Genomic DNA, 20806 nt, shown 5'->3' with positions numbered 1-20806 from the left:
TGTTTGAGTTGGCTGAACTGTTGTAGTTTCAGTAGTTGTAGTGTCAGTTGATGTTTGAGTTGGCTGAGCTGTTGTGGTTTCAGTAGTTGTAGTGCCCTCTGATGTTTGAGTTGGCTGAACTGTTGTAGTTTCAGTAGTTGTAGTGTCAGTTGATGTTAGAGGTGGCTGAGCTGTTGTAGTTTCAGTAGTTGTAGTGTCAGTTGATGTTGGAGTTGTCTGAACTGTTGTAGTTTCAGTAATTGTAGTGTCAGTTGATGTTGGAGTTGTCTGAACTGTTGTAGTTTCAGTAGTTGTAGTGTCAGTTGATGTTGGAGTTGTCTGAACTGTTGTAGTTTCAGTAGTTGTAGTGTCAGTTGATGTTTGAGTTGGCTGAACTGTTGTAGTTTCAGTAGTTGTAGTGTCAGTTGATGTAGGAGTTGTCTGAACTGTTGTGGTTTCAGTAGTTGTAGTGTCAGTTGATGTTTGAGTTGGCTGAGCTGTTGTGGTTTCAGTAGTTGTAGTGTCAGTTGATGTTTGAGTTGGCTGAGCTGTTGTAGTTTCAGTAGTTGTAGTGCCCGCTGTTGTCTGAGTTGGCTGAACTGTTGTAGTTTCAGTAGTTGTAGTGTCAGTTGATGTTAGAGTTGGCTGAGCTGTTGTAGTTTCAGTAGTTGTAGTGTCAGTTGATGTTTGAGTTGGCTGAGCTGTTGTAGTTTCAGTAGTTGTAGTGCCCGCTGTTGTCTGAGTTGGCTGAACTGTTGTAGTTTCAGTAGTTGTAGTGTCAGTTGATGTTAGAGTTGGCTGAGCTGTTGTAGTTTCAGTAGTTGTAGTGTCAGTTGATGGTGGAGTTGGCTGAACTGTTGTAGTTTCAGTAGTTGTAGTGTCAGTTGATGTTTGAGTTGGCTGAACTGTTGTTGTAATGTCAGTTGTTGTAGTGTCAGTTGATGTTTGAGTTGGCTGAACTGTTGTAGTTTCAGTAGTTGTAGTGTCAGTTGATGTTTGAGTTGGCTGAACTGTTGTAGTTTCAGTAGTTGTAGTGTCAGTGGATGTTGGAGTTGGCTGAACTGTTGTAGTTTCAGTAGTTGTAGTGTCAGTTGATGTTGGAGTTGGCTGAACTGTTGTGGTTTCAGTAGTTGTAGTGTCAGTTGATGTTTGAGTTGTCTGAGCTGTTGTAGTTTCAGTAGTTGTAGTGTCAGTTGATGTTTGAGTTGGCTGAGCTGTTGTGGTTTCAGTAGTTGTAGTGTCAGTTGATGTTAGAGTTGGCTGAGCTGTTGTAGTTTCAGTAGTTGTAGTGTCAGTTGATGTTTGAGTTGGCTGAGCTGTTGTAGTTTCAGTAGTTGTAGTGCCCGCTGTTGTCTGAGTTGGCTGAACTGTTGTAGTTTCAGTAGTTGTAGTATCAGTTGATGTTAGAGTTGGCTGAGCTGTTGTAGTTTCAGTAGTTGTAGTGTCAGTTGATGTTAGAGTTGGCTGAGCTGTTGTAGTTTCAGTAGTTGTAGTGTCAGTTGATGTTTGAGTTGGCTGAGCTGTTGTAGTTTCAGTAGTTGTAGTGTCAGTTGATGTTAGAGTTGGCTGAGCTGTTGTAGTTTCAGTAGTTGTAGTGTCAGTTGATGTTTGAGTTGGCTGAGCTGTTGTAGTTTCAGTAGTTGTAGTGTCAGTTGATGTTTGAGTTGGCTGAGCTGTTGTAGTTTCAGTAGTTGTAGTGTCAGTTGATGTTTGAGTTGGCTGAGCTGTTGTAGTTTCAGTAGTTGTAGTGCCCGCTGTTGTCTGAGTTGGCTGAACTGTTGTAGTTTCAGTAGTTGTAGTGTCAGTTGATGTTGGAGTTGTCTGAACTGTTGTAGTTTCAGTAGTTGTAGTGTCAGTTGATGTTGAAGTTGTCTGAACTGTTGTAGTTTCAGTAGTTGTAGTGTCAGTTGATGTTGGAGTTGTCTGAACTGTTGTAGTTTCAGTAGTTGTAGTGTCAGTTGATGTTTGAGTTGGCTGAACTGTTGTAGTTTCAGTAGTTGTAGTGTCAGTTGATGTTGGAGTTGTCTGAACTGTTGTAGTTTCAGTAGTTGTAGTGTCAGTTGATGTTTGAGTTGGCTGAGCTGTTGTGGTTTCAGTAGTTGTAGTGCCCTCTGATGTTTGAGTTGGCTGAACTGTTGTAGTTTCAGTAGTTGTAGTGTCAGTTGATGTTAGAGTTGGCTGATCTGTTGTAGTTTCAGTAGTTGTAGTGTCAGTTGATGTTTGAGTTGGCTGAGCTGTTGTAGTTTCAGTAGTTGTAGTGCCCGCTGTTGTCTGAGTTGGCTGAACTGTTGTAGTTTCAGTAGTTGTAGTGTCAGTTGATGTTAGAGTTGGCTGAGCTGTTGTAGTTTCAGTAGTTGTAGTGTCAGTTGATGTTTGAGTTGGCTGAGCTGTTGTAGTTTCATTAGTTGTAGTGCCCTCTGATGTTTGAGTTGGCTGAACTGTTGTAGTTTCAGTAGTTGTAGTGTCAGTTGATGTTAGAGTTGGCTGATCTGTTGTAGTTTCAGTAGTTGTAGTGTCAGTTGATGTTTGAGTTGGCTGAACTGTTGTAGTTTCAGTAGTTGTAGTGTCAGTTGATGTTAGAGTTGGCTGAGCTGTTGTAGTTTCAGTAGTTGTGGTGTCAGTTGATGTTGGAGTTGGCTGAGCTGTTGTAGTTTCAGTAGTTGTGGTGTCAGTTGATGTTGGAGTTGTCTGAACTGTTGTAGTTTCAGTAGTTGTAGTGTCAGTTGATGTTGGAGTTGTCTGAACTGTTGTAGTTTCAGTAGTTGTAGTGTCAGTTGATGTTGGAGTTGGCTGAACTGTTGTAGGTTCAGTAGTTGTAGTGTCAGTTGATGTTGGAGTTGTCTGAACTGTTGTGGTTTCAGTAGTTGTAGTGTCAGTTGATGTTGGAGTTGTCTGAACTGTTGTAGGTTCAGTAGTTGTAGTGTCAGTTGATGTTGGAGTTGTCTGAACTGTTGTGGTTTCAGTAGTTGTAGTGTCAGTTGATATTGGAGTTGGCTGAGCTGTTGTAGTTTCAGTAGTTGTAGTGTCAGTTGATGTTTGAGTTGGCTGAGCTGTTGTGGTTTCAGTAGTTGTAGTGTCAGTTGATGTTGGAGTTGGCTGAGCTGTTGTAGTTTCAGTAGTTGTGTCAGTTGATGTTGGAGTTGTCTGAACTGTTGTAGTTTCAGTAGTTGTAGTGTCAGTTGATGTTGGAGTTGTCTGAACTGTTGTAGTTTCAGTAGTTGTAGTGTCAGTTGATGTTGGAGTTGTCTGAACTGTTGTAGTTTCAGTAGTTGTAGTGTCAGTTGATGTTGGAGTTGGCTGAACTGTTGTAGGTTCAGTAGTTGTAGTGTCAGTTGATGTTGGAGTTGTCTGAACTGTTGTAGTTTCAGTAGTTGTAGTGTCAGTTGATGTTGGAGTTGTCTGAACTGTTGTAGTTTCAGTAGTTGTAGTGTCAGTTGATGTTGGAGTTGGCTGAACTGTTGTAGGTTCAGTAGTTGTAGTGTCAGTTGATGTTGGAGTTGTCTGAACTGTTGTAGTTTCAGTAGTTGTAGTGTCAGTTGATGTTGGAGTTGGCTGAACTGTTGTAGGTTCAGTAGTTGTAGTGTCAGTTGATGTTGGAGTTGTCTGAACTGTTGTGGTTTCAGTAGTTGTAGTGTCAGTTGATGTTTTAATTGGCTGAGCTGTTGTGGTTTCAGTAGTTGTAGTGCCCTCTGATGTTTGAGTTGGCTGAACTGTTGTAGTTTCAGTAGTTGTAGTGTCAGTTGATGTTAGAGTTGGCTGAGCTGTTGTAGTTTCAGTAGTTGTAGTGTCAGTTGATGTTAGAGTTGGCTGAGCTGTTGTAGTTTCAGTAGTTGTAGTGTCAGTTGATGTTTGAGTTGGCTGAGCTGTTGTAGTTTCAGTAGTTGTAGTGTCAGTTGATGTTAGAGTTGGCTGAGCTGTTGTAGTTTCAGTAGTTGTAGTGTCAGTTGATGTTTGAGTTGGCTGAGCTGTTGTGGTTTCAGTAGTTGTAGTGCCCTCTGATGTTTGAGTTGGCTGAACTGTTGTAGTTTCAGTAGTTGTAGTGTCAGTTGATGTTAGAGTTGGCTGAGCTGTTGTAGTTTCAGTAGTTGTAGTGTCAGTTGATGTTGGAGTTGTCTGAACTGTTGTAGTTTCAGTAGTTGTAGTGTCAGTTGATGTTGGAGTTGGCTGAGCTGTTGTATTTTCAGTAGTTGTAGTGTCAGTTGATGTTTGAGTTGGCTGAGCTGTTGTAGTTTCAGTAGTTGTAGTGTCAGTTGATGTTGCAGTTGGCTGAACTGTTGTGGTTTCAGTAGTTGTAGTGTCAGTTGATGTTGGAGTTGGCTGAGCTGTTGTGGTTTCAGTAGTTGTAGTGTCAGTTGATGTTTGAGTTGGCTGAGCTGTTGTAGTTTCAGTAGTTGTAGTGTCAGTTGATGTTGCAGTTGGCTGAGCTGTTGTATTTTCAGTAGTTGTAGTGTCAGTTGATGTTTGAGTTGGCTGAGCTGTTGTAGTTTCAGTAGTTGTTGTGTCAGTTGATGTTGGAGTTGGCTGAGCTGTTGTGGTTTCAGTAGTTGTTGTGTCAGTTGATGTTGGAGTTGGCTGAGCTGTTGTGGTTTCAGTAGTTGTAGTGTCAGTTGATGTTTGAGTTGGCTGAGCTGTTGTATTTTCAGTAGTTGTAGTGTCAGTTGATGTTTGAGTTGGCTGAGCTGTTGTAGTTTCAGTAGTTGTTGTGTCAGTTGATGTTGGAGTTGGCTGAACTGTTGTGGTTTCAGTAGTTGTAGTGTCAGTTGATGTTGGAGTTGGCTGAACTGTTGTGGTTTCAGTAGTTGTAGTGTCAGTTGATGTTAGAGTTGGCTGAGCTGTTGTAGTTTCAGTAGTTGTAGTGTCAGTTGATGTTGGAGTTGGCTGAGCTGTTGTAGTTTCAGTAGTTGTAGTGTCAGTTGATGTTGGAGTTGGCTCAGCTGTTGTAGTTTCAGTAGTTGTAGTGTCAGTTGATGTTGGAGTTGGCTGAGCTGTTGTGGTTTCAGTAGTTGTGGTGTCAGTTGATGTTGGAGTTGGCTGAGCTGTTGTAGTTTCAGTAGTTGTAGTGTCAGTTGATGTTGGAGTTGGCTGAACTGTTGTAGTTTCAGTAGTTGTAGTGTCAGTTGATGTTAGAGTTGGCTGAGCTGTTGTAGTTTCAGTAGTTGTAGTGTCAGTTGATGTTGGAGTTGGCTGAGCTGTTGTAGTTTCAGTAGTTGTAGTGTCAGTTGATGTTGGAGTTGTCTGAACTGTTGTAGTTTCAGTAGTTGTAGTGTCAGTTGATGTTGGAGCTGTCTGAACTGTTGTAGTTTCAGTAGTTGTAGTGTCAGTTGATGTTGGAGTTGTCTGAACTGTTGTGGTTTCAGTAGTTGTAGTGTCAGTTGATGTTTGAGTTGGCTGAGCTGTTGTGGTTTCAGTAGTTGTAGTGCCCTCTGATGTTTGAGTTGGCTGAACTGTTGTAGTTTCAGTAGTTGTAGTGTCAGTTGATGTTAGAGTTGGCTGAGCTGTTGTAGTTTCAGTAGTTGTAGTGTCAGTTGATGTTAGAGTTGGCTGAGCTGTTGTAGTTTCAGTAGTTGTAGTGTCAGTTGATGTTTGAGTTGGCTGAGCTGTTGTAGTTTCAGTAGTTGTAGTGTCAGTTGATGTTAGAGTTGGCTGAGCTGTTGTAGTTTCAGTAGTTGTAGTGTCAGTTGATGTTTGAGTTGGCTGAGCTGTTGTGGTTTCAGTAGTTGTAGTGCCCTCTGATGTTTGAGTTGGCTGAACTGTTGTAGTTTCAGTAGTTGTAGTGTCAGTTGATGTTTGAGTTGGCTGAACTGTTGTAGTTTCAGTAGTTGTAGTGTCAGTTGATGTTAGAGTTGGCTGAGCTGTTGTAGTTTCAGTAGTTGTAGTGTCAGTTGATGTTGGAGTTGTCTGAACTGTTGTAGTTTCAGTAGTTGTAGTGTCAGTTGATGTTGGAGTTGTCTGAACTGTTGTAGTTTCAGTAGTTGTAGTGTCAGTTGATGTTGGAGTTGGCTGAGCTGTTGTATTTTCAGTAGTTGTAGTGTCAGTTGATGTTTGAGTTGGCTGAGCTGTTGTAGTTTCAGTAGTTGTAGTGTCAGTTGATGTTGCAGTTGTCTGAACTGTTGTGGTTTCAGTAGTTGTAGTGTCAGTTGATGTTGGAGTTGTCTGAACTGTTGTAGTTTCAGTAGTTGTAGTGTCAGTTGATGTTGCAGTTGGCTGAACTGTTGTGGTTTCAGTAGTTGTAGTGTCAGTTGATGTTGGAGTTGTCTGAACTGTTGTAGTTTCAGTAGTTGTAGTGTCAGTTGATGTTGGAGTTGGCTGAGCTGTTGTAGTTTCAGTAGTTGTAGTGTCAGTTGATGTTGGAGTTGGCTGAACTGTTGTGGTTTCAGTAGTTGTAGTGTCAGTTGATGTTTGATTTGGCTGAGCTGTTGTATTTTCAGTAGTTGTAGTGTCAGTTGATGTTGGAGTTGGCTGAGCTGTTGTATTTTCAGTAGTTGTTGTGTCAGTTGATGTTGGAGTTGGCTGAGCTGTTGTAGTTTCAGTAGTTGTTGTGTCAGTTGATGTTTGAGTTGGCTGAGCTGTTGTGGTTTCAGTAGTTGTAGTGTCAGTTGATGTTGGAGTTGGCTGAACTGTTGTGGTTTCAGTAGTTGTAGTGTCAGTTGATGTTGGAGTTGTCTGAACTGTTGTGGTTTCAGTAGTTGTAGTGTCAGTTGATGTTGGAGTTGGCTGAGCTGTTGTAGTTTCAGTAGTTGTAGTGTCAGTTGATGTTGGAGTTGGCTGAGCTGTTGTAGTTTCAGTAGTTGTAGTGTCAGTTGATGTTGGAGTTGGCTGAACTGTTGTAGTTTCAGTAGTTGTAGTGTCAGTTGATGTTAGAGTTGGCTGAGCTGTTGTAGTTTCAGTAGTTGTTGTGTCAGTTGATGTTGGAGTTGGCTGAACTGTTGTGGTTTCAGTAGTTGTAGTGTCAGTTGATGTTGGAGTTGGCTGAGCTGTTGTAGTTTCAGTAGTTGTAGTGTCAGTTGATGTTGGAGTTGGCTGAGCTGTTGTAGTTTCAGTAGTTGTAGTGTCAGTTGATGTTGGAGTTGTCTGAACTGTTGTAGTTTCTGTAGTTGTAGTGTCAGTTGATGTTGGAGTTGGCTGAGCTGTTGTAGTTTCAGTAGTTGTAGTGTCAGTTGATGTTGGAGTTGGCTGAGCTGTTGTAGTTTCAGTAGTTGTACTGTCAGTTGATGTTGGAGTTGGTTGAGCTGTTGTGGTTTCAGTAGTTGTAGTGTCAGTTGATGTTTGAGTTGGCTGAGCTGTTGTATTTTCAGTAGTTGTAGTGTCAGTTGATGTTTGAGTTGGCTGAGCTGTTGTGGTTTCAGTAGTTGTTGTGTCAGTTGATGTTTGAGTTGGCTGAGCTGTTGTGGTTTCAGTAGTTGTAGTGTCAGTTGATGTTTGAGTTGGCTGAGCTGTTGTGGTTTCAGTAGTTGTTGTGTCAGTTGATGTTTGAGTTGGCTGAGCTGTTGTGGTTTCAGTAGTTGTAGTGTCAGTTGATGTTGGAGTTGTCTGAACTGTTGTAGTTTCAGTAGTTGTAGTGCCCGCTGTTGATTGAGTTGGCTGAGCTGTTGTAGTTTCAGTAGTTGTAGTGTCAGTTGATGTTGGAGTTGGCTGAGCTGTTGTAGTTTCAGTAGTTGTAGTGTCAGTTGATGCTGGAGTTGGCTGAACTGTTGTGGTTTCAGTAGTTGTAGTGTCAGTTGATGTTGGAGTTGGCTGAGCTGTTGTAGTTTCAGTAGTTGTAGTGTCAGTTGATGTTGGAGTTGGCTGAGCTGTTGTAGTTTCAGTAGTTGTAGTGTCAGTTGATGTTGGAGTTGGCTGAACTGTTGTGGTTTCAGTAGTTGTAGTGTCAGTTGATGTTGGAGTTGTCTGAACTGTTGTAGTTTCAGTAGTTGTAGTGTCAGTTGATGCTGGAGTTGGCTGAACTGTTGTAGTTTCAGTAGTTGTAGTGTCAGTTGATGTTGGAGTTGGCTGAGCTGTTGTAGTTTCAGTAGTTGTAGTGTCAGTTGATGTTGGAGTTGGCTGAACTGTTGTGGTTTCAGTAGTTGTAGTGTCAGTTGATGTTGGAGTTGTCTGAACTGTTGTAGTTTCAGTAGTTGTAGTGTCAGTTGATGCTGGAGTTGGCTGAACTGTTGTAATTTCAGTAGTTGTAGTGTCAGTTGATGTTGGAGTTGGCTGAGCTGTTGTAGTTTCAATATTTGTAGTGTCAGTTGATGTTGGAGTTGGCTGAGCTGTAGGACTGGTTGTAGTGGCTTTGGTAGTCGTGTTGAGTGAACTTATTACTGTTGTGTGTTTGGATAATTTGTAGAATAAAAATAACGGTTGAGAAAACTATTAATCTTCAGCAAAATACATAAAAAATATTGTTTACAACCACTACAAACAACTATAGTTTAATAACAATAAAGAGTAACATAGAGTTTACCAAACCGTTTTGAATGACATTGCATTGATGATATTGCTTGTTTGACTTACCATTAACACTGGTGATGTTAAGAGTGTTGTTGCTATTTAAAATGGCATCGGATATATTTGTTTCACTGGTTAAGGTTCTAAATGTTACAGCCATGTCAGTGATGATTGATCCAGAACTACAGAAGGGATGTGGAAGAGAAAGAGTCATTGTCATTTTTTTTAAATGTAAGACTCAGTGCACAAACTCTCATAGGCATTTTGTGTTCATGCAGCTATTATTGTTATCTTGTGGTTTTATACAAATCTGTCAAATGCTGTTAATAACAAAATATAGATGATTCTAAAAAAACATCTGACGGTTGCTGATTTATTTTGCCTTAGTGTACCAGTAGATATTTAGATTTACAAATTGCTTTTGCAAGTTTTGGAATAATCTTGACATGTTTTGTTTTATAAATAAGGAGCCCAACAACTGATGGTACAGCCCACACTGAGATCTCATCTCACCATCATTAATTCCATCTGGGATTACATGAAGAGACACAAGCAATTGAGACTAAAGCCGACATCCAAAGAACTCTGAAAGCCTTTCCAAGATGCTGGAACAACCTGCCAGCAAATTACGGCACTGTTTAAAAGTGAATGTCCATTAAGCGAATCAAGTCAGTGTTTGGTGTGATCACACTTTGCCTTCAAAACAACTCTTTCCTATGAGTTTTTAAGGTTGGTTGTTCCAAGCATCTTGAGGAGAGTAGTCATAGTTCTTCTATGAATTTATGGGTTTAGCCTCAGTTGTTTCTGTGTCTTCCATGTAATTCCAGATTGACTTGATAATGGTGGGATCAGATCTATGTGTGGTGCACATCTTCTGTTGTAAGACTCCTTGTTCATACAAAAATATCCCTGAATTATTACAACATTTGTAATAGGAATGTTTGGAAATCTACAATTGTTATTTCTAACTTGTCCACTAAAGCAATATATATATATATATATATATATATATATATATATATATATAGCTGTCTAGACTGTAGAGATTTTTGTTTCCCAAAAAGAAAATGTATTCTTATAATAAGGAAAGAAATACCCACCGGAACGAGATAACTTTCAATTTAACGAAGGAGCTACCGAATGCCTTTTCAAAGATTGGCTTAATCTGTGGAAAACAGATTCACAATGTCAGGTTCAACATTAGTTACACATTTCAATGTCAGTCAAAAACCTACAATATGAAAGACATTTGGTGGTCATTAATTATGTTTTACATGATCTGTCACGGTTCATGATTCCACTGACTCTTTGTCTTCCCCTGTGTGTGTGTGTGTGTGTGGCCGCAGATTACCACTGATCTGATCATTAGCTGGCTGTCTGTGTGTTCCCTGAGTTAAGTGTCTGGATTACGGATTGTGTCTTCCTGATCTCTCTTCCTTCTTCCACGGAGGATCGGGTTGCCCATTCGTGTCCCTGCGCTGCCGAGAAAGACTGTTTCCGGGCACCTCTATTTCATCTGACCCTCGGCGTCTACTCTTACTTTGTTCTTGAATAAACTTTATTGTTTGCACACTTGCTACTGAATCCTCCGTCATTTGTTACCTGACAATCTGCAGTTATTGTTTCCAAATTTAAGTGCATATTAACATTTACTGTAATAGTCTACTCTTTAGTTCTTGTTCAACAGTGTACTTTAAAGTGCACCTGTTATTCTTTTTTAGGTCAAAAACACATTATTTTCACATAATATACATTGCACATCACCTCATTTCTCAAAGAGTCTGAAAACAGTTTGTTTGACAATTCAGTCTCTCTAAACCCCTCCTTTCTGCAAGCCTACTCTGCACTGATTGGTCAGATGGCCCAGTCTGCTGTGATTGGTCTACCGCTTACAATGTGCGTAGGAAACAAAACGCCTATTAGCATATCTGAATTCCAGCTCTTCCTCAGCTCTTGATACACAGTGATACAAACAGTAACGATGGCGTGAGTTTTACCGTATCAATCTCATCAAAGTGGATTTGCTTTGTCAGCAGAAAACAGCGTCTTCTCGACACGAACCAAACTCTTCCAGCCTCAGATAAACTACAGTGTTTGAGGGCGGGGCTAAGAGACGCTATTCAGCCAATCAAGACCACAGGCTGGCATTATGCAAATTAGTTACAAACCTACGCGGGTTCAGCAGGAAGTGAGACTGAATTACTGACGATTAGTTTCCAAGGGGGTAATCCACCAGCCGGAAACTGAAGTCTCCCCGGGCGCCGCCATTGGCTAGCAGACCATCACCTGCTGTTAGCATCCCATTGACTCCCATTCATTTTGGCGTCAATTTGACAGCGAATAACTTTACATCTGAGGCGTTTAAAGACTCCATTTGTCCATTGTTTATTTCTAAAGAAACACGACAATGTATAAAAGGCTCCATTACCTTGTATCGTACGTTATGGCCCCGTAGAAGCAGTTTTTGTAAAAATAGGCTAACGATTGCGTCATAACACGCGACTCTCTGTCGCACAGTAGAGAAATTACCGTATAGACAGGAGGAGAAGCTCGCGCGCAATCGGGGGGACGTGGAGGCATAAAGTCAAGGGAGAAGCCCATAGAGAGTCATAAAGTTGCTCTGCTAGCTCATGGACAGCTCCTACTCACGCTCTCCGGCTCTGTGAGATCCGGAAGGGAATGATTCAGATTCCTCTTGGCACAGCTACTAGAAGACTTACAGCTGTCAGACAGGCTCACGTCACATCTCTGTCGTCAAGCTCAGTGTGAGCCGGCGCAGTCGCTCAGCCATCGGGAAGAGAGTGCTTCTAATGGGCTTCACTTTTCTCCGTTGAAATCTATGGGGTTTGCTCTGTCCATTTCTTTTACTGTCTATGTTCGTTTCAGGCAGGCCTATTTTTTCTGTTGTTGTTGCTTTATTATTTCTGTTGTTATTGTTATGTATTCACTTATTTTTTCAGCTCATAACTTTTGAACCATTTGGTGTAGCAATTTAGTTTTTTCCCCTCTTTATCCTTGTTCAATAGACCACCCGAGTGACCAGTGAGGGGTTTTTAATGATCAATGTCTTTATCACTTAAGTCTTCCACAATGAATTTAAAGGGGTGGTTGATTATGATTTCACTTTTCTAACTGTAGTTAGTGTGTAATGTTGCTGTTTGAGCATAAACAACATCTGCAAAGTTACAACGCTCAAAGTTCAAAGCAAAGGAAGATATTTGCTTTTAAAGAAATCATTTTTCAGGACTACAACAAACGGCTGGTAGGGACTACACGACATTTCTCCCGGGTTAGTGACATCACTAACCCAAAAATTTACATAAACCCCACCCCCGGGAACTTGCAAGCAACAAAGGTAGTGTTGAGAAGAGGTAGAGTTGTTGTAGTCGAGCACATTTGTGAGTCTGCTCAAGCTGTCGCATCAGTCTTTTCACATGCAATACAGTACGTAACACAAATGCCAATGGTGGAGAGACTCAAGAATGTCACTCTGTAGGCATCTTACAACAGTTCCCGCACAAGCGATTTTATAGTTTTTCATTGCAGAATATGCTAATTAAAGATAGTTAACTCCACATCAGCAACATAAATTCATCAACTAACCATGCAGAAACGTCCTGTTGCATTCTACATGTTGTCACTTCTTCTTGAGTCTCTCCACCATTGACCGACTCCAGTTTAAACATAAAAGGCTGAATAGTTTCTGACATTTTAGTGTGCCTGCGTGAGGTAATCAGAGCTGCGAACTCTTGAAGCTCCGCCCCCTGTGCCGGGAGCAGCAGCTCATTTGCATTTAAAGGGTCACACACGAAACGACACGTTTTTACTGACCCTCAAAAAGGGACAATTTTAACGTGCTGTAAAAAAATATCTGTGGGGTATTTTTAGCTAAAACTTCACATACACACTCTGGGGACAACAGAGACTTATTTTACATATTGTAAAAAGTGGCATTATACCACCCCTTTAACTTAGGATGGAGTGCTTCAACTCTTAGCCATGGCTCCGTTTCCCAAAAGCATCGCAAGCCTAAGTTGATCGTAGAACAATTGCATGGATCTCCTTGTATGGATTTACCTGTGTATGTATTAAAATACTACCTACTACCTTCATCTTTGTGTTTTTGTGCGTTTACCTAACTCAAACCTTTTTTTTTTTTTTTTTTTGCTGATCCATAAAATGATTCCATCCGTGACTCAAAAACCACAATATGATCCGAACTGCGAGTTTTGTAATTTTGTAATTTCCAGATTTTACTTTCACTACTCTTTGGTTGTGGTTCAACGGATCACACCACTATTAAGTAGTGAAAGTAAAACCTGGACTAGAAATTATTAAAATAACAGCAAGTTGATATTTACACCTGGACGCAAATAAAAAAGAACACAATTTGCACATAAATAACATACATTACATATGTTGGGTGCAAATAGTTTACACTAATATTTATATTAGGGTTCAAAATAAAATGCTTAATTCATTAAAATGGAAGAATGTTACCATTTAGTTTGCAGTGCAAATCGCATGTGCCTTAAACATTGATCATACAACTTACCTCATTTATGACTTTGCTTTCTCTGGCTTTAAATACTTCTGATGATGAATTTGACAGTGCAGGCACAAAATTTTCATTGCTGGAAAACCTAACTAGAACTGTAGAGGTTAAAGGAGTTGTGACCGTTGTTTCAGTTGTAGAAGTAAGTTGTGTTGTCGTTGCGGTTAGAGGGGAAGAAGTCGTAGCTGCAGTGTGTGTTGTTTGAGTTGGCTGAGCTGTTGTAGTTTCAGTAGTTGTAGTGTCAGTTGATGTTTGAGTTGGCTGAGCTGTGGTAGTTTCAGTAGTTGTAGTGTCAGTTGATGTTGGAGTTGGCTCAGCTGTTGTAGTTTCAGTAGTTGTAGTGTCAGTTGATGTTGGAGTTGGCTGAGCTGTTGTGGTTTCAGTAGTTGTAGTGTCAGTTGATGTTAGAGTTGGCTGAGCTGTTGTAGTTTCAGAAGTTGTAGTGTCAGTTGGTGTTGGAGTTGTCTGAGCTGTTGTAGTTTCAGTAGTTGTAGTGTCAGTTGATGTTGGAGTTGGCTGAGCTGTTGTGGTTTCAGTAGTTGTAGTGTCAGTTGATGTTGGAGTTGGCTGAACTGTTGTAGTTTCAGTAGTTGTAGTGTCAGTTGATGTTTGAGTTGGCTGAGCTGTTGTGGTTTCAGTAGTTGTAGTGTCAGTTGATGTTTGAGTTGGCTGAGCTGTTGTAGTTTCAGTAGTTGTAGTGTCAGTTGATGTTTGAGTTGGCTGAGCTGTTGTAGTTTCAGTAGTTATAGTGTCAGTTGATGTTTGAGTTGGCTGAGCTGTTGTAGTTTCAGTAGTTGTAGTGTCAGTTGATGTTTGAGTTGGCTGAGCTGTTGTGGTTTCAGTAGTTGTAGTGTCAGTTGATGTTGGAGTTGTCTGAACTGTTGTAGTTTCAGTAGTTGTAGTGTCAGTTGATGTTGGAGTTGTCTGAACTGTTGTAGTTTCAGTAGTTGTAGTGTCAGTTGATGTTTGAGTTGGTTGAGCTGTTGTAGTTTCAGTAGTTGTAGTGTCAGTTGATGTTGGAGTTGTCTGAACTGTTGTAGTTTCAGTAGTTGTAGTGTCAGTTGATGTTGGAGTTGGTTGAGCTGTTGTAGTTTCAGTAGTTGTAGTGTCAGTTGATGTTGGAGTTGGCTGAACTGTTGTAGTTTCAGTAGTTGTAGTGTCAGTTGATGTTGGAGTTGGCTGAACTGTTGTAGTTTCAGTAGTTGTAGTGTCAGTTGATGTTGGAGTTGGCTGAGCTGTTGTGGTTTCAGTAGTTGTAGTGTCAGTTGATGTTGGAGTTGGCTGAGCTGTTGTGGTTTCAGTAGTTGTAGTGTCAGTTGATGTTGCAGTTGGCTGAGCTGTTGTAGTTTCAGTAGTTGTAGTGTCAGTTGATGTTGGAGTTGGCTGAGCTGTTGTGGTTTCAGTAGTTGTAGTGTCAGTTGATGTTGCAGTTGGCTGAGCTGTTGTAGTTTCAGTAGTTGTAGTGTCAGTTGATGTTGGAGTTGGCTGAGCTGTTGTGGTTTCAGTAGTTGTAGTGTCAGTTGATGTTGGAGTTGGCTGAGCTGTTGTAATTCCAGTAGTTGTAGTGTCAGTTGATGTTGGAGTTGGCTGAGCTGTTGTAGTTTCAGTAGTTGTAGTGTCAGTTGATGTTTGAGTTGGCTGAGCTGTTGTGGCTTCAGTAGTTGTAGTGTCAGTTGATGTTGGAGTTGGCTGAGCTGTTGTGGTTTCAGTAGTTGTAGTGTCAGTTGATGTTGGAGTTGGCTGAGCTGTTGTAGTTTCAGTAGTTGTAGTGTCAGTTGATGTTGGAGTTGGCTGAGCTGTTGTAGTTTCAGTAGTTGTAGTGTCAGTTGATGTTGGAGTTGGCTGAGCTGTTGTGGTTTCAGTAGTTGTAGTGTCAGTTGATGTTGGAGTTGGCTGAGCTGTTGTAATTCCAGTAGTTGTAGTGTCAGTTGATGTTGGAGTTGGCTGAGCTGTTGTAGTTTCAGTAGTTGTAGTGTCAGTTGATGTTTGAGTTGGCTGAGCTGTTGTGGCTTCAGTAGTTGTAGTGTCAGTTGATGTTGGAGTTGGCTGAGCTGTTGTGGTTTCAGTAGTTGTAGTGTCAGTTGATGTTGGAGTTGGCTGAGCTGTTGTAGTTTCAGTAGTTGTAGTGTCAGTTGATGTTGGAGTTGGCTGAGCTGTTGTGGTTTCTGTAGTTGTAGTGTCAGTTGATGTTTGAGTTGGCTGAGCTGTTGTAGTTTCAGTAGTTGTAGTGTCAGTTGATGTTGGAGTTGGCTGAGCTGTTGTAGTTTCAGTAGTTGTGGTGTCAGTTGATGTTGCAGTTGGCTGAGCTGTTGTGGTTTCAGTAGTTGTAGTGTCAGTTGATGTTGGAGTTGTCTGAACTGTTGTAGTTTCAGTAGTTGTAGTGTCAGTTGATGTTGGAGTGGGCTGAACTGTTGTAGTTTCAGTAGTTGTAGTGTCAGTTGATGTTGGAGCTGGCTGAACTGTTGTAGTTTCAGTAGTTGTAGTGTCAGTTGATGTTGGAGTTGGCTGAGCTGTTGTGGTTTCAGTAGTTGTACTGTCAGTTGATGTTGGAGTTGGCTGAGCTGTTGTGGTTTCAGTAGTTGTACTGTCAGTTGATGTTTGAGTTGGCTGAGCTGTTGTGGTTTCAGTAGTTGTAGTGTCAGTTGATGTTAGAGTTGGCTGAACTGTTGTGGTTTCAGTAGTTGTAGAGTCAGTAGATGTTTGAGTTGGCTGAGCTGTTGTGGTTTCAGTAGTTGTAGTGTCAGTTGATGTTAGAGTTGGCTGAACTGTTGTGGTTTCAGTAGTTGTAGTGTCAGTTGATGTTGGAGTTGGCTGAGCTGTTGTAGTTTCAGTAGTTGTAGTGTCAGTTGATGTTGGAGTTGTCTGAGCTGTAGTGGTTTCAGTAGTTGTAGTGTCAGTTGATGTTGGAGTTGGCTGAACTGTTGTAGTTTCAGTAGTTGTAGTGTCAGTTGATGTTTGAGTTGGCTGAGCTGTTGTGGTTTCAGTAGTTGTAGTGTCAGTTGATGTTGGAGTTGGCTGTGCTGTTGTAGTTTCAGTAGTTGTAGTGTCAGTTGATGTTGGAGTTGGCTGAGCTGTTGTGGTTTCAGTAGTTGTAGTGTCAGTTGATGTTGGAGTTGGCTGAGCTGTTGTGGTTTCAGTAGTTGTAGTGTCAGTTGATGTTGGAGTTGGCTGAGCTGTTGTGGTTTCAGTAGTTGTAGTGTCAGTTGATGTTGGAGTTGGCTGAGCTGTTGTGGTTTCAGTAGTTGTAGTGTCAGTTGATGTTGGAGTTGGTTGAGCTGTTGTGGGTTCAGTAGTTGTAGTGTCAGTTGATGTTGGAGTTGGCTGAGCTGTTGTGGCTTCAGTAGTTGTAGTGTCAGTTGATGTTGGAGTTGGTTGAGCTGTTGTGGGTTCAGTAGTTGTAGTGTCAGTTGAGGTTGGAGCTGGCTGAACTGTTGTAGTTTCAGTAGTTGTAGTGTCAGTTGATGTTTGAGTTGGCTGAGCTGTTGTGGTTTCAGTAGTTGTAGTGTCAGTTGTTGTTGCAGTTGTCTGAGCTGTTGTAGTTTCAGTAGTTGTAGTGTCAGTTGATGTTGGAGTTGGTTGAGCTGTTGTGGGTTCAGTAGTTGTAGTGTCAGTTGATGTTGGAGCTGGCTGAACTGTTGTAGTTTCAGTAGTTGTAGTGTCAGTTGATGTTGGAGTTGTCTGAGCTGTAGTGGTTTCAGTAGTTGTAGTGTCAGTTGATGTTGGAGTTGTCTGAGCTGTAGTGGTTTCAGTAGTTGTAGTGTCAGTTGATGTTGGAGTTGGCTGAACTGTTGTAGTTTCAGTAGTTGTAGTGTCAGTTGATGTTGGAGTTGGCTGAGCTGTTGTAGTTTCAGTAGTTGTACTGTCAGTTGATGTTGGAGTTGGCTGAGCTGTTGTGGTTTCAGTAGTTGTAGTGTCAGTTGATGTTGGAGTTGGCTGAGCTGTTGTGGTTTCAGTAGTTGTAGTGTCAGTTGATGTTGGAGTTGGCTGAGCTGTTGTGGTTTCAGTAGTTGTAGTGTCAGTTGATGTTGCAGTTGGCTGAGATGTTGTGGTTTCAGTAGTTGTAGTGTCAGTTGATGTTGGAGTTGGCTGAGCTGTTGTGGTTTCAGTAGTTGTAGTGTCAGTTGATGTTTGAGTTGGCTGAGCTGTTGTGGTTTCAGTAGTTGTAGTGTCAGTTGTTGTTGCAGTTGTCTGAGCTGTTGTAGTTTCAGTAGTTGTAGTGTCAGTTGATGTTGGAGTTGGCTGAGCTGTTGTGGTTTCAGTAGTTGTAGTGTCAGTTGATGTTGGAGTTGGCTGAGCTGTTGTGGTTTCAGTAGTTGTAGTGTCAGTTGATGTTGGAGTTGGCTGAGCTGTTGTAGTTTCAGTAGTTGTAGTGTCAGTTGATGTTGCAGTTGGCTGAGCTGTTGTGGTTTCAGTAGTTGTAGTGTCAGTTGATGTTGGAGTTGGCTGGGCTGTTGTGGTTTCTGTAGTTGTAGTGTCAGTTGATGTTTGAGTTGGCTGAGCTGTTGTGGTTTCAGTAGTTGTAGTGTCAGTTGATGTTGGAGTTGGCTGAGCTGTTGTAGTTTCAGTAGTTGTGGTGTCAGTTGATGTTGCAGTTGGCTGAGCTGTTGTGGTTTCAGTAGTTGTAGTGTCAGTTGATGTTGGAGTTGTCTGAACTGTTGTAGTTTCAGTAGTTGTAGTGTCAGTTGATGTTGGAGTTGGCTGAACTGTTGTAGTTTCAGTAGTTGTAGTGTCAGTTGATGTTGGAGTTGTCTGAGCTGTAGTGGTTTCAGTAGTTGTAGTGTCAGTTGATGTTGGAGTTGTCTGAACTGTTGTGGTTTCAGTAGTTGTAGTGTCAGTTGATGTTGGAGTTGGCTGAGCTGTTGTAGTTTCAGTAGTTGTAGTGTCAGTCGATGTTGGAGTTGTCTGAGCTGTTGTGGTTTCAGTAGTTGTAGTGTCAGTTGATGTTGGAGTTGTCTGAGCTGTAGTGGTTTCAGTAGTTGTAGTGTCAGTTGATGTTGGAGTTGGCTGAACTGTTGTAGTTTCAGTAGTTGTAGTGTCAGTTGATGTTTGAGTTGGCTGAGCTGTTGTGGTTTCAGTAGTTGTAGTGTCAGTTGATGTTTGAGTTGTCTGAGCTGTTGTGGTTTCAGTAGTTGTACTGTCAGTTGATGTTGCAGTTGGCTGAACTGTTGTAGTTTCAGTAGTTGTAGTGTCAGTTGATGTTGGAGTTGGCTGAACTGTTGTAGTTTCAGTAGTTGTAGTGTCAGTTGATGTTGAAGTTGGCTGAACTGTTGTAGTTTCAGTAGTTGTAGTGGCAGTTGATGTTGGAGTTGTCTGAACTGTTGTGGTTTCAGTAGTTGTAGTGTCAGTTGATGTTGGAGTTGGCTGAGCTGTTGTAGTTTCAGTAGTTGTGGTGTCAGTTGATGTTGGAGTTGTCTGAACTGTTGTGGTTTCAGTAGTTGTAGTGTCAGTTGATGTTGGAGTTGGCTGAGCTGTTGTAGTTTCAGTAGTTGTAGTGTCAGTTGATGTTGGAGTTGGCTGAGCTGTTGTAGTTTCAGTAGTTGTAGTGTCAGTTGATGTTGGAGTTGGCTGAACTGTTGTAGTTTCAGTAGTTGTAGTGTCACTTGATGTTGGAGTAGGCTGAGCTGTTGTGGTTTCAGTAGTTGTAGTGTCAGTTGATGTTGGAGTTGGCTGAGCTGTTGTGGCTTCAGTAGTTGTAGTGTCAGTTGATGTTGGAGTTGGTTGAGCTGTTGTGGGTTCAGTAGTTGTAGTGTCAGTTGAGGTTGGAGCTGGCTGAACTGTTGTAGTTTCAGTAGTTGTAGTGTCAGTTGATGTTTGAGTTGGCTGAGCTGTTGTGGTTTCAGTAGTTGTAGTGTCAGTTGTTGTTGCAGTTGTCTGAGCTGTTGTAGTTTCAGTAGTTGTAGTGTCAGTTGATGTTGGAGTTGGTTGAGCTGTTGTGGGTTCAGTAGTTGTAGTGTCAGTTGATGTTGGAGCTGGCTGAACTGTTGTAGTTTCAGTAGTTGTAGTGTCAGTTGATGTTGGAGTTGTCTGAGCTGTAGTGGTTTCAGTAGTTGTAGTGTCAGTTGATGTTGGAGTTGTCTGAGCTGTAGTGGTTTCAGTAGTTGTAGTGTCAGTTGATGTTGGAGTTGGCTGAACTGTTGTAGTTTCAGTAGTTGTAGTGTCAGTTGATGTTGGAGTTGGCTGAGCTGTTGTAGTTTCAGTAGTTGTACTGTCAGTTGATGTTGGAGTTGGCTGAGCTGTTGTGGTTTCAGTAGTTGTAGTGTCAGTTGATGTTGGAGTTGGCTGAGCTGTTGTGGTTTCAGTAGTTGTAGTGTCAGTTGATGTTGGAGTTGGCTGAGCTGTTGTGGTTTCAGTAGTTGTAGTGTCAGTTGATGTTGCAGTTGGCTGAGATGTTGTGGTTTCAGTAGTTGTAGTGTCAGTTGATGTTGGAGTTGGCTGAGCTGTTGTGGTTTCAGTAGTTGTAGTGTCAGTTGATGTTTGAGTTGGCTGAGCTGTTGTGGTTTCAGTAGTTGTAGTGTCAGTTGTTGTTGCAGTTGTCTGAGCTGTTGTAGTTTCAGTAGTTGTAGTGTCAGTTGATGTTGGAGTTGGCTGAGCTGTTGTGGTTTCAGTAGTTGTAGTGTCAGTTGATGTTGGAGTTGGCTGAGCTGTTGTGGTTTCAGTAGTTGTAGTGTCAGTTGATGTTGGAGTTGGCTGAGCTGTTGTAGTTTCAGTAGTTGTAGTGTCAGTTGATGTTGCAGTTGGCTGAGCTGTTGTGGTTTCAGTAGTTGTAGTGTCAGTTGATGTTGGAGTTGGCTGGGCTGTTGTGGTTTCTGTAGTTGTAGTGTCAGTTGATGTTTGAGTTGGCTGAGCTGTTGTGGTTTCAGTAGTTGTAGTGTCAGTTGATGTTGGAGTTGGCTGAGCTGTTGTAGTTTCAGTAGTTGTGGTGTCAGTTGATGTTGCAGTTGGCTGAGCTGTTGTGGTTTCAGTAGTTGTAGTGTCAGTTGATGTTGGAGTTGTCTGAACTGTTGTAGTTTCAGTAGTTGTAGTGTCAGTTGATGTTGGAGTTGGCTGAACTGTTGTAGTTTCAGTAGTTGTAGTGTCAGTTGATGTTGGAGTTGTCTGAGCTGTAGTGGTTTCAGTAGTTGTAGTGTCAGTTGATGTTGGAGTTGTCTGAACTGTTGTGGTTTCAGTAGTTGTAGTGTCAGTTGATGTTGGAGTTGGCTGAGCTGTTGTAGTTTCAGTAGTTGTAGTGTCAGTCGATGTTGGAGTTGTCTGAGCTGTTGTGGTTTCAGTAGTTGTAGTGTCAGTTGATGTTGGAGTTGTCTGAGCTGTAGTGGTTTCAGTAGTTGTAGTGTCAGTTGATGTTGGAGTTGGCTGAACTGTTGTAGTTTCAGTAGTTGTAGTGTCAGTTGATGTTTGAGTTGGCTGAGCTGTTGTGGTTTCAGTAGTTGTAGTGTCAGTTGATGTTTGAGTTGTCTGAGCTGTTGTGGTTTCAGTAGTTGTACTGTCAGTTGATGTTGCAGTTGGCTGAACTGTTGTAGTTTCAGTAGTTGTAGTGTCAGTTGATGTTGGAGTTGGCTGAACTGTTGTAGTTTCAGTAGTTGTAGTGTCAGTTGATGTTGAAGTTGGCTGAACTGTTGTAGTTTCAGTAGTTGTAGTGGCAGTTGATGTTGGAGTTGTCTGAACTGTTGTGGTTTCAGTAGTTGTAGTGTCAGTTGATGTTGGAGTTGGCTGAGCTGTTGTAGTTTCAGTAGTTGTGGTGTCAGTTGATGTTGGAGTTGTCTGAACTGTTGTGGTTTCAGTAGTTGTAGTGTCAGTTGATGTTGGAGTTGGCTGAGCTGTTGTAGTTTCAGTAGTTGTAGTGTCAGT

At 41.6% G+C, this 20806-nt stretch overlaps 2 protein-coding genes across 2 annotated transcripts in view; both read right to left on the bottom strand.

The window, feature by feature from the left end:
- Positions 1 to 13162, bottom strand: part of LOC130071090 (uncharacterized) — a 23685-nt gene extending 10523 nt beyond the window's left edge. Inside the window, exons 1-2 of the mRNA XM_056235706.1 lie at positions 12962 to 13162; positions 9507 to 9571 (exon numbers count right to left, since the gene is read on the bottom strand). The gene's annotated coding sequence lies outside the window, so the exon portion shown is untranslated. The remainder of the gene's footprint in view (positions 1 to 9506; positions 9572 to 12961) is intronic.
- Positions 13163 to 20806, bottom strand: si:dkey-162h11.3 (mucin-2; the record flags this gene model as incomplete). The annotated part of the gene is made up of 3 exons (XM_056235705.1): positions 13163 to 15347; positions 16386 to 18577; positions 18737 to 20806. Coding segments are annotated over 3 exons (6447 nt in total), but the record flags the coding sequence as incomplete, so codon positions are not given.

Source organism: Rhinichthys klamathensis, unplaced genomic scaffold (assembly GCF_029890125.1).
Source record: "Rhinichthys klamathensis goyatoka isolate OS25496 unplaced genomic scaffold, OSU_Roscu_1.1 h1tg000429l_1, whole genome shotgun sequence".
NCBI classification, from domain to species: domain Eukaryota; kingdom Metazoa; phylum Chordata; class Actinopteri; order Cypriniformes; family Leuciscidae; genus Rhinichthys; species Rhinichthys klamathensis.
This window is presented reverse-complemented; position numbering and strand designations above follow the sequence as displayed.